Genomic DNA, 13,112 nt, shown 5'->3' with positions numbered 1-13,112 from the left:
AAAGAGAGGTTGCTACAGTAGTAACAACTTCCAAGACACAACAAAACAGTAGCAAAATAAAGACATGGGTTATCTCCCAAGAAGTGCTTTCTTTATAGCCATTAAGATGGGCTCAACAATTTTAATGATGCTCACATAAGGATGAGAGTTGAAGCAAAAGAGAGCATCAAAAAGCAAGTTCAAAAAACATTTAAGTCTAACCCACTTCCTATGCATAGGAATCTTGTACACAAATAAATTCATGAAGAACAAAGTGACAAGCATAGGAAGATAAAACAAAAGTAACTTCAAAAGTTTCAGCATATAGAGAGGTGTTTTAGTACATGCAAATTTCTACAACCATATTTTCCTCTCTCATAATAATTTTCAGTAGCATCATGAATAAACTCAACAATATAACTATCACATACAGCATGCTTTTTATGATCTACAAACACATAATTTTTATCAAGCTCAAAAATAGTGGGATTAAAACTTTCAAACCCACTTTTATCAATAATATAACAAGATGATTGATCAATCTCAAAAGATATGAGACTCCTAGATAAAATCAAGACCTCTCCAATCTCATTTTCATTAGTAGTACAATTAATATTATCAAGTAACATAGGATCGTCATCTAGAGCTTTATCATAAACATTTGCTAAGCAAAACTCTTTAGTACCATGCATTTCGATATCAGGCACAAACAAAGCATTATCATAAGATTTATCAAAATAGCATGGATTATCATAGATAACAGTATCATAATCACTCTCACAAGTTTTACTCATAGGGAATATTTCAAGAGAATCCACAGGAACATAACATTCATCCTCCTTTGGTAAGCATGGAGGACAATCAAATAGTGTAAGAGATAAAGAGTTACTCTCATTAGAACGTTGGCATGGGTAGCTAATCCATTCTTCCTCCTTTTGTTCATCACTCTCCTCCTCCTTTTCATCCAATGAGCTTTCAGGTTCATCAATTTTTTCTTCCACAGGTTCCTGCAAATTGTGAGTGCATTCTTGTGCATGAATGAGTCTCTCTTTATAATCAATGATATAAGGATTATTGATGTAATGTTCTACGCAAAAATCAAGGATAGAAGAGACATAATCTTTAAGGTCCTTACAAGCAACACAGGTTTCATAGTTTTTAGACATGAAGGATTCTATTTCAGAAGCTCCCATAAATAAAACAAATTGTTCTACTTCTTCGAACCCAAGATGAATATAGTTATTCCAATGATAGTTCACAATTAAAACTTCTTCACTAAAGCCACATTGAAATTTAAGATGTTTAGTATCCTGTTTAGAGCAACAATTTATATCATGGCGTTTAAGCAAGATTTTAGCAATTGTATTCAATTTTTCTAACACGGCACTCATAACTTTACCTTTTCTTGATTCTCTATAATTCATATATAATTCTATAAGCTCCATACAGGTTATGGGTTCTCCCATAACAACAGTTTTTAATTTTTTGGTTTTTCAAATTTTTATGGATTTTTGGGTATATAAGAAAAATAAAACAAGACGAAAATAAACTAGACAAAAGTAAACTAAGCAAAATAATACTAGACAGAAATAAACTAAGCACAAATAAACTAGACAAAAGTAAACTAAGCAAAACAAAATAAAATAAAAATAGAGAGATAGAGGTAGAGTGTACTCCCAGTGTGAACTTATGAGTAGAGCTATGCCTCACGACAACGAGCGCCTGGAAAATAGTCTTGATAACCCACAAGTATAGGGGATTGCAACGAGTCTTCGAGGGAAGTAAAACCCAAATTTATTGATTTGACACAAGGGGAAGTAAAGAATACTTATAAGCCTTAACAACTCGAGTTGTCAATTCAGCTGCACTCGAAAAAGCACTAGTAACGAGTGGTGATGTGAAAGCAACGATGAATATGAGAGCAATAGTAACGAGTAACACGAGCAGCAAGAATACAGTAACACAGAGGCGATGGCACCAGAAAATAGTTGGTACTACTTCCAATGACATATAGAACGAGTATAGGATGATAAGAGATGAACCGGGGTTCCCAGCTATCTACACTAGTGATAACTCTCCAATAACAAGTGTTGGGTGAACAAATTACAGTTGGGCAATTGATAGGATTGAAATAGCATTAACACAGAATATCAAGTCTATTAATCATGTAGGCATGTTTTCCATATATAGTCATACGTGCTCGCAATAAGAAACTTGCATAACATCTTTTGTCCTACCAGCCGGTGGTAGCCGGGCCTCAAGGGAATCTACTGGTAATTAAGGTATTCCTTTTAATAGAGCACCGGAGCAAAGCATTAACACTTGGTGAAAACATGTGATCCTCATATCTAAGCCTTGCCCTCCAGTTATCCCAGTTGCTGTCACTCTGGGGCCTCGGGTTCCGGACATAGACATGTGCAAACAACTTGTAGATACAATCTAAGTAATAATTATAGATCTAAAATCTAAGATCATGCCACTCGTGCACTAGTGACAAGCATTAAACACAACAAGATTGCAGCAACAATAACTTCACAAACTTATATAGATAGACTGAACATAATGTAATAATTCATCGGATCCCAACAAACACAACACCGATTACATCAGATGGATCTCAATCATGTAAGGCAGCTCATGAGATCATTGTATTGAAGTACATGGGAGAGAGAGTACCAACTAGCTACAACTAGAACCCGTAGTCCATGGGGGAACTACTCACGGAGCATGATGGAGGCGGTGGCGTCGATGGAGATGGCTTCCGGGGGCATTTCCCCGTCCCGGCGGCGTGCCGGAACAGAGATTCTGTCCCCCCAAACGGAGTTTTGCGATGGCGGCGGCGCCCCTGGAGTCTTTTTGGAGTTTCGTCAATTGGTATCGGGTTTTTAGGTCGCTAGGGATTTTATAGGCGAAGAGATGGCGCAAGTGGGTGCCTAGGGGGCCCACCCCATAGGGCGGCGCGCCCCCCTCCTAGGCCGCGCCCCTGTGTGGTTTGGGGCCCTGGGCCTCCTCTCCGGCTCCCCTTCGGTGTTCTGGTCCGTCTCGGTGAAATAAGATGTCTGGCTTTTGTTTCGTCGAATTTCGAGAACATTGCCCGAACAACTTTTCTGGAACCAAAAACAGTAGAAAACAGGAACTGGCACTTCGGCATCTTGTTAATAGGTTAGTCCGGGAAAATGCATAAAATCATTATAAAGTGTGAGCAAAATATATAGGTATTGTCATAAAACTACCATGGAACATCCGAAATTATAGATACGTTGGAGACGTATCAGCAGTGTACATGTATTAAATCATTTGGTGTGCTTTGGCCGTGTAGAGCTTTCGTTGTGAACAGTGGACCATTTGTTGAACGCAAACATTAAATCACGATATATGTTGGACGTTAGAATGACATTATGCATGTGAAATATTGGGACCGCAGATGATCAGTGAGGAGACGCACCAAGGGGAGCCCCAACCACTTGTTCCTATAAACGGACCAAGGGGGTACGCCGCACTCCCCCGCACGGGGTACGGTCCGGTGCTTGCCCTTTTTTTAATCATGTTATTTTCTGTTTTTCTCGTCTGTTTATTTTTATTTACTCCATCTTTTCTTTGAGATTCCAAAAATGTTAAAAAAAATTAAAATCTTCAAATTTTTAACAAAATGTTCAAATTTTAAAAATGTGTAGTTTTAGAAAAATGTTCAAACTAAAAAATATTCAAATATAAAAATGTTCCTATGTGAAAAATAAACATCTTTAAATTTGCTCAAATGTTGAAATTTAAAATTTAAAAATGTTCAATCTTGGTAAATGCTCAAGTTCGAAAAATGCTCAAATTTTAAAATATTAGATTAAACGTATTCTATTTGAAAACAGATTTTTTAACAATAATATTTTTAAAAGCATTCAGATTTTAAACATAAGGTTTCAAATACTTAGGTTTGTAAAAAACGTAAAATGACAAAAAAAACAACCAAGAAAATAAAGAAAAGCGAGAAGACATCTTGGGTCAGCCCAAAATACCCGCGTGCCGCATAGGATTGTGTATAGCACCTCCCAAAGACGACGAAAGGTCCTATGCCCTGACATGGTCGGCGGCTTGGACATGCCGCACACCTAGACAGTGGTCAGGCCGGCCCATTTTACTTGTTTTGTTTTTCTGTTTTTTCTTAAATTTATTTTTGAAAATATATTTTACAAATAGGTTTTTAATCTAAATATTTTAAACATCTGGAAAATACCAAAAATGAGTTTTCAAAAATTTGAATTTTTATATTTGAATATTTTTAAAATTAAAAAAATTAAAATGAACATTTTTTATTTAATCAAATTTTAAAATGATTTTTTAAAATTTGAACAAACTTAAAATGAACATTTTTCAATGTTTATATTTTAGTAAACTGAACATTTTTTAGCTTGAACAATTTTGGAATTTGAAATTTTAGTTTCAACTTTTTAAAATTTTTGAGACATGTCAAATCTCAAAAATAAAATGAAACAACAATAAATATAAATATAAAAAGGAACAAAAGAAAACAAAAAACAAAAACAAGGATAAAATAAACAGAAAAAGAAAAGAAAAAATGAAAAAAGAGGAAGCCCGCACCTAACCAAGCCAGCTTCTACCGCTCGCAGGTGTGCTGCGTGCGGCACACACACCGACCTAGTGGGTATATAGGTTTTGCCCAACCACGTCGCTGCGAAGCGGTATCAGGGTGGGTTGGCTTGTTTGTGCGGGTGGTTGGTTTTTCGGCTAGCTTGTGCGGCTGGCTTGGTCCAGCTGTTTCCCTCTCTTCTCTTCTCTTTTCTTTTTTTCTTTTCTCTTTTCCGTTTTTAATTTCTAAGGTAATTTGAATGATTTCAAATCTGTGACTCCTTAAATTCATACCTAGGACATGGTTAGCTCTGAAGAAAATTTTGATGTGTATTTCTGCTTTTGTATTTTAAATATAGCTAGTACTTCAAATGGGATCTTAATAGAAATAGTTTTCAAATTTCAACAATTTCGAGCTCAAATTACTTTTTGAAACCATTGATACAGTGATATGTCAGAGGTTTGTTTTGTATTGAAGTGTAACAGCGTGATTTCTAAGGTTTGGAATGAGTACTTGGCTTCTTTATTTGGGAATGTGTTGATTTGGATATTATTTATATGCACCACCTTTTTATAGTGGCATGGAAAATACTTAGGGCTACTCCAATGCCATTGGTGTTGTCTTTGGAACTTTTGATTTGGGAACTAAATTCTTATTTTCTTATAAGAAAGTGGTGGAGGCTTATGATTGGGAACGAAGATAACACTTGTGGTTTTATCACTTGTTAATTTCTTCACTTTGATTCATAAGATAAGATTTAATTCTAAGAATGATCAATTGATTACATCAGTTGGATCTGATTGTAGGGCATACTATTAGGATTTTCTTGTGTTCACCAAATAAAGCATAAGTGGGAATTGATACTATGAATTAGGGTTCGAATTGTGTAGCTGAAAAGTTATAAATTATCTTAAGGTTTGCTCTGTCTCACTCTAATAAGACAATAATAACTTCGAAGATGTAGTTAATGTAATTATAGGTTGTATGTTTAATAATAGCTTAGATTATGGGTTTGTGCTTAACACCCCTGAATTAATTTGCCTAAATGGGAAACTTGTACAAAGCTCAAGGTTTCTCACAAGGTACCATGGCTGGTTTGCCTAAATGGGAAACGTGTCCCGTGATCCAATCTGTTTGCTCTCCTACTGTATCATACTATATGCTCTCATACTGTTCATGTTGATAAATACATCTAGTATGTTCGAGTTTTATACGGTAGTATTTGTTGTAGTCATGTTTCATATTCTAAAATTAATCATGAAAATTTATCTAATTATCGAACAATTCAAAAATATAAATGTAGCCAGTTTCCAGATTTAACTATGGTTGATCTTGCTGATGCGCTGATTGAGGCTGAATAAGGTTGCCGATGTGTACTTTAAGAGGTGGCAGATTAAGACGCTCTAGTTTACTCATCTGAAAGTGTTCGAAGTTAATAAAAGCATACCTAAAGGAACTATGTGTCTTACGAAAATCAGAAAAAGTTCAAGAAAACCAATACTCTCTTCGTTGGATGCGTTCCAAATATTCTTGTTGATTGTTTGTGTGATTTGTACATGCACATAAGAGACAAAAAGAGCTCTCGAATGCACTAAATGCTAAATTTGGTGCAACCGATGCAATCAATAAACTGTAATCATGTAGAGCTTCCATAACTTCGGGATGCTTAACAACCGTTATGTGGTTGAACAGCTCATAAAATACAGTGCATTGCGAAAAAGCATTAACTTCTTAGGTGTGTCTTACCTCATAAGTCTATGGCCTGATGCATTATTGCAAAGTTGCTTCGTTTATGGAGTAACTTTGCGACAACTCTCAAACACACGAGAGTTGTGAAGAAAGCTTGGACGAATGATACTACTGAGAAAGAAGAGGATCATTCTAGTGTCAACATGGTGCAGAAAAAACCTACAACAAAAACAAACGGAATAACAAGCCCTCCTACAATAAGTCTATAAAGACTACAACATTTAAGAAGAAGATGATGATAAACAATGTAGAATTAAGCTACTTTACCTATGATGAGGTTAGCCATTTTTCCAAGGACTATCCAGAACATGCAGACTGCAAGAAAAAACGAAGAATATCACCCTATCGCACACGGTTACGGAAACCGTGTTTGCTTTTTTGGTGTATCGCATATCCAACATAGCGATGGTTAGATTTATCGTGTGTAACTGCCCATTTCAGTCGTGTGCGACGGCGCGATCTATACTAGTGAATAAAGCTTATATTTTCATGCGAATTGAAACTTCATAAAAGTTGATTAAATCGTAAGAAAAAATATTAAGAACTATAACATTATGTAGGTATGAAAATATATTTCTGTGGTGGATCTAATTATTTATGTATGGTACTATTTTCTCTAAGAACTTGCTCAAAGCTTATGTAGTTAATTTTATTAAATAAGCGTTATTCATTGGAATGAATGACTAGTTTTACTTTAGCTCGATAAACCTAATATCATAACCTTCTTTAGGCGAGAACCTGTATCTCCGAGCTTGTATGTAGTAAAAAAAAAGATCGAATCAGCCTCGGTCTATACCGCCACTTGTCTAGTTAAAAAAACGAAGGGACAGACTGAATCGCCAACTCCTGTTCTTCATTCATTTCACAGGAACAGATACAGGCGTACACAACATTTTCGAGTTATCGATCTTACAAGCAGTAGTACTGCGGCAGCATAGTACGTACGTACATACGTAGTGTAGTAAGTACATTGAGTTCAGTGCAAAGCTTCGAGCGTCGCCAAAACCAGCATCAAAGCTTGGAACGCCCGCGGTACCAAGTTACCCGATCGGATCGATCCCCCTACGTATGTTTCCCCCCTTCTTCGGTACACACCACGGCGCGGATTACAAATCATCAAAATACGTAGTACGTATAGCTGTGGTTTACCCTTCTCTACGGCGCGCGGTCTGCCAGACTGCCGGCCGGCGATGGGTGGTCGGCGAACTGGTTAGTTGGCGAGGGCGGCGGCGGCCTCGTGGACGAGCGGCTGCGTGGCGTGCGCGACGCCCTGCGCCTCCCGCTCGACCTGCTCCCGGCACACGTCCCTGACGCCGGTCTCCGTCATCCGCTTGACGAAGGCGGCGAAGCGGCGCCAGTTGTCGGGCTGGAAGAGGTCGGGCCCCATGCGGAGGTAGGTGAATGCCACCATGCGCTCCTCCTCGGCCTTCTCGGCGGCAGTGGCGATCACCTGGTCGTGCGCCGTCTCGTCGTACCTGGGCAGTGCGTTCTCGCCGGCGAGCCCGATGCCGGCCTCCTTGGCGGCGTTGGCCACCTGCCGCACGAGCGCCTCGGGGAGGCACTGCGCGTCCTGCGGCTGCTCGTGGTCGCGCATCTCGACGCAGGTGAAGTTGAGCACGGCGCCGTGGCGGCCCAGCATGCGCGCGATGGGCTGGTACCCGTCGTGATTCCTGGTGTTGTAGTACCCGGCCGTGAGCTCAGGGGCGTGTGACCTGGTGCCGTAGTGCCAGTGGATGCCAGCCACCTTGACGGAGACCTTGACGCCGGGGACGCCGGTGTAGACGGATGAGGCGGCGGAGAGGATGCGGTCGCCGTGCTCGAGCAGCATCTGCGAGTACCAGCTCATGAAGAATTTGCCGTACTCGGTGTTCCAGCCTCCCTCGCGGCGGAAGAAGTTGGTGTCCTCGGGCCACTGGTTGTAGCTGCCGGAGTCTCCCGGCCCGGCGCAGCCCCACTCGGGCTTGCCGACGGCGTCGGCGGCGGCCCTGAGGCTGGCGAGCATGTAGCGGTCGTAGCACTGGAACTCGCCGATGCCCGGGAAGGACCAGGTGCCGTTGCTCTCCGGGTAGGAGGGGTAGCGGAGCTCGCCGGCGGGGCCCATGCCGACCTGGATCTCGCAGATGGTGCTGCCCATGTAGGGCGCCATGTGGTCGCGGAAGGCGCGCATGAAGTCGGCGTAGCACTGGATGGGGGTGCGGCCCTTGAGCGCCGGCAGCGCGTCGGCGCCCAGAGAGATGTACTCGTAGTTGCGGCGGCCGCACCGGTCAGTGTACGCCAGGTCCTGGTCCTTGTCAATCTCCTCCGTTGCCCATCGAGGAAGTGGGATGCTGTAGTGCAACAGTTTCGTCAGTCAGAAAGTTACATTATCAATGCGCGCGTGTAAAATACTTCTGGTAAGAAATCTCGGACTCCGGGGGCAGCGCCACCGTCCACAAGTGATGGATCACGTCCAACGTACGGAAAATGATCTCTTTTTCTTATCTAAGCTACGTGTCGGCTGACTTGAGGCTCATTTTCTTTCATTTTTTTCTCCTTCGAAGATCATGGCCCAAAAAAAACTGTGACCGTCCACATCACACAGTTCGAGAAAGCTCGATCCGCTTGTGTAGGAAATGAGACGATGACTTCTCCGTCACGAGTTGTCCGTTGATGGCCTCGTGAAGAACATAATCTAGCCCATATGCATGCATATTTCCTGATGCCGGCAAGAACATCATAGCCATGACCATAGAAATGTTTTTCTACTAGAGGATATTGATCGTATCATGGGATGTGCTTCCTTCCATGGAATGGGCGGTGGCCAGCACATGGCAAGCCCATGCATCCAATAAATGCAAATGAAACTGACTAGGGAACTTATTTTTAAACAAGCAGAATTTGTATTTCAAAATTTCAAAAAATGTTAAACAAAATTCTAAAGATAGCCAATGATAATATTACAATTGTGAAAAATCTTAATAAAAAATACTTTCTATTCTAGGCTAAAAAAATAACAAAATCTAACAAATTTTATAGCGTAATATACTACAACAAATTTTATATTGTAATATACTACTCCGTCCGGTTCAAAATAACTACCCTAGGTAGTACAAAAATTTCTGATGTTGTCATTTTTGTTTCTGTTTTTTAAAATTTTGAAATACAAATTTTAAGTGTTACTCCCTCCGTTCCATTCTATAGTGCCTATAGTTTTTCTGCACGGAAATTAACACAAGAGTGTTCTTTACATAAAACCCCCTAGATTAATGATTGAGATCAGAGTAAAATGAGGGAAATCGGTAACTTCCCAAATTAACATAACAAATCCCACAAATCTCTCTGGTTGACCCTCCATATATGTGCAGCCAGGTTATATTAAGGAAATAAAATATTGCTTTCTAAATCTAAGGAATCGTTGGGGTCATGCATTAGGAATCTCAATCAATTGTTTCCTTTTTGTATGGATTTTTTTCACACATGTAGAGGAGATAATTGAAAAAGAGCCAAGCTACAACCTTATATTCTGAAACAAATTCCAAAAATCTATAGGCATTATAGAAAGGAACGGAGGGAGTCTAACTAAAGATGTACGTGCCTTGAGTTGTCCACTGAAGCTAATTTCAAGTTTCTCCCTCTAATGGAGCCGATGCGATCTACTATATCCATTCCATATATGCAGTTCATCCAATCATGAAGGAATACTACAAGAATATACGCACCAGCTAGAAAAAAGGGAAAGAAGAGATGAATGGAGATGGAGCAGTACGTACTTGACCGAGTCTCCGACGTTGCCGCCGCACTGGTGGAAGGACATGACGGCCTGCACCTTGAGGCCGGCCTTCTTGGCCATCTCCATGAGCTCGATGTAGCCGGCGAAGTTGTACTGTCCGGGCCCCTCGGCCTCGGCAATGCCCCACCATACGTCGACCATGATCCCCGCGGCGCCGGCGCTCTTGAGCGCGGCCAGCGACGCCTGCACGGCCTTGCGGCGGTTGAGCGCGCTGCCGTCCTTGCGCACGGTGTCGAGCGGCATCATGACGAACACCGGCACGCCCACCTTGCGCGCCTCCTCGGCCGCCGGGTCCCCGTGCTGCGCCTCCCGGCCCGGGGCCGCCATGGCCTGGTGGAAGTCGGACGGCTGCGGCTGCGCCGGCTCCACCGTCTGGGTCTGCAGCCGCAGGCTCTGCGCGCTGCCGCTGCGCACCATGGTGGCGCCGGAGGTGGCGGTGCCGGTGGCGGAGGCCGCGAAGACGGCCGCGCGCGCGCCGGTCGGCGGGGTGGCCGTGATGGCCGCCGCGCCGGTCTGGTGGGTCAGGTTCAGCGCCATGGACGTCGGTGGATGCGCCGGATCACGTGCGGGATGAGCTTTTGACGAAGGGTGGATGGACGTCCGGGTGGCTGCCGGCTGGAACGGATCCTGGGATCACCGGCGGAAAGATCGAGCAATGTCGTTCCTCAAAATGGGTTTGGGAATGAGAGGAACGGCTTCGATCTCGGACCTAATGGGGTTTATTCGCGCTACCTCGAACGGAGGGAAACAATGGGGGAGTGGAGGGAGGGCGGGGGCGGGAGGTTTAAATAAGGGTGGCCGGGGCGGTGGACGTGGCGCGTGCTCCGCCGGTGAGGGGAACGTGAGGTGGTGGCGCGCGCGAGCGGGGGCACCGGAAAATGGACGGCGACGCGTGAACCGGCCTCGAAGCGTCGTGTGGGGACGGCGACGTGTTGAGCGCGGGCGGCGCGCGCGGCCACGTCGGGGTCGGAGCGGGGAGCTAGGGACTCCCGATGCGCGACGCGTGTCCTCTACCGTAGCTGATGTTTCGGCGGGTTCTGGTGCTGTACCCCGGCCCATCCTGTAACTCTTCAGAAATTGCGCCTCCTTCCCTCCATTTTTCTCTGTCCACAGATGGGTAGATTAGACGACGTAGACGTGCTCACTCGGCCGGCCAATTGCAATCTGAATTCCCCCGTGTCAGTCACATGATTCAGGATCAGTAGCTACGAACGCATAGGCACAGCGCCCCGTGAAGCGCTGGCTCCTGTTGCACAAGGCGGGAAATATGGTCCATGGAGACGAGATCATGAAATCGTGATCGCGACGAGCTCAGGGATTTGAAGGGCAAGCTCACGGGACATAGCCCTTTTCCGACAAGATTACGTGACCGTTGGCGAGTTCATTCAAGTTTCACTCCTTCCCCCTGATCCTTTTCCTCTCAAAGCTTCAAGCTTCACTACTTTTCCCTCATCTTCCCCAAATGGGAAGTACGCACCCGTGCTCATTTGTCGCGGCCGGGCGTTAATCATTCTTTTGGAAGAGAGAGCTAAACTGAGGTCGACCGCCAGTTGGTGAAGCCCTACTTCACTTCATGTGCGAGTGGTGCTGGAAATTAGAGCCTGAAGATGTGTCTTGGCAACTACTACGTGGTTGTGCCTCCCATTTGTCAGCATCCTATACTAGCTTCAGATCCGGTGCAAAACGCCCAGGAAGCCATCTTTTGTCTTCTCCTCTCGAGTGAATAGCATAAAACCACCACCACATCGATGGCGAAATTTACCGTCTACTATCATTTTATGTTTGCGGGACAGAAAACCACCACATTTTGCTCGGTTTTTTGCGGAATGCCCTAAACCCAAATTAAACACGAATTGACAGGGAATTTGACTAGTCAGGGCTGAGGTGGCATCACAGTTAGTGAAACTGCTGACGTGGACCTTGGTCCCACCTGTCAGGCAATATTAAAAAAAAGTATGAAAAATCAAAAAAAGGAGAGATCATATGCTTCCCGACCGTGCTTCTCAGGCCGCCGCCGCCGCGCGCTTCTCCGGCCAGGACGCCGCCGCACGCTTCTCCGGCCAGGACGCCGTCGCGCGCTTCTCCGTCCAGGACGCCTCAGCTCACCGACGGCTCGGCCGCCTACCCCATTCCCGCCGGCGTGCCATGGCCCGTGGCCGCGCCCCCCCCCCCCTCCCCAGCCCCGTCGGGGAGCTCCGCCATGACGCTGAGAGGGCCTGCGGCGGCGGCGCTCTGCGGCGCCCTCACACGAGTGGAGCAGGGGAGGTGGTGAGCTTCGGCGGCCTAGCCGGAGGAGCTCGCGGCGGCGGCCTGACGGGAGGGCACGGCGAGGGGGCGGCGGATGGGCACAGCGAGGCGGCGGCGGGCGGGCTCGGCGAGGTCCGGCGGCGGAAGGGCACAGCGAGCGGCAGCGGGCGGGCACGGCGAGGTCCGCGGCGGCGGACGGGCACGGCCAGGCGGCGACGTGCGGGCTCGGCCAGGCGGCCAGGCGTGCGGGTGCGGGACGATTTGGGATTTTTTTTACAGATTTTTTGGATTTTTTTAATTGAACTATTATATGGGTCCCTCTCCATCTCACAGATTCCTGCCACGTCATCACTTACAGCAGACCCCACCGGTCAGAAACTGTGTTAATTCCGGATCAATTCATCATTTAGGGCATTCCGCAAAAAACCGAGCAAAATGTGGTGGTTTTCTGTCCCGCAAATGTAAACTGGTAGTATATGGTAAATTTCGCCATCAATGTGGTGGTTTTATGCTATTAACTCTCTCCTCTCAAACTAGCATCACACCCTTTTGGCAACCGATGTGCTCGCAAGGGTGGCATGACGCCTGTATCGGGGAACTTGGTGCAGCTCGGGCGCTAACCTTTGCATGGTGTGGTTGGTAGCGACAAGTACCCCCGGTCTATTGTTGGGAGCTATCGGGTGGCAGTGTGTGGACTTGTTGATCTGCCTAATAAAGGAGGCGGTAATTGAATTCTTCTCAAATTAAGATGGTGTTTAGCTTGATATCTGATCTCAATGATCTGGC

The 13,112-nt window shown here is 44.9% G+C and overlaps 1 protein-coding gene across 1 annotated transcript; it reads right to left on the bottom strand.

The window, feature by feature from the left end:
* Positions 1-7,142: 7,142 nt before the first annotated feature.
* LOC124695451 (beta-amylase 2, chloroplastic-like) lies at positions 7,143-10,816 on the bottom strand. Its single transcript, XM_047228297.1, has 2 exons — positions 10,060-10,816; positions 7,143-8,637 (listed from the first exon to the last, which is right to left on the bottom strand). The coding sequence occupies exons 1-2, from the start codon at positions 10,614-10,616 to the stop codon at positions 7,521-7,523; spliced, it is 1,674 nt and encodes a 557-aa protein (XP_047084253.1). The 5' UTR covers positions 10,617-10,816; the 3' UTR covers positions 7,143-7,520.
* Between the last annotated feature and the right edge of the window lie 2,296 nt (positions 10,817-13,112).

Source organism: Lolium rigidum, chromosome 3 (genome assembly GCF_022539505.1).
Source record: "Lolium rigidum isolate FL_2022 chromosome 3, APGP_CSIRO_Lrig_0.1, whole genome shotgun sequence".
Taxonomy (NCBI): Eukaryota; Viridiplantae; Streptophyta; class Magnoliopsida; order Poales; family Poaceae; genus Lolium; species Lolium rigidum.
This window is presented reverse-complemented; position numbering and strand designations above follow the sequence as displayed.

What these genes read in the sequence shown, in the direction of transcription:
- LOC124695451 (XM_047228297.1), bottom strand. Translation starts at nt 10,616, where the DNA reads ATGGCGCTGAACCTGACCCACCAGACCGGCGCGGCGGCCATCACGGCC. An exon ending in AACGTCGGAGACTCGGTCAA is followed by an intron (nt 8,638 to 10,059) that starts GTACGTACTGCT and finishes GTTGCACTACAG; the next exon opens with CATCCCACTTCCTCGATGGG.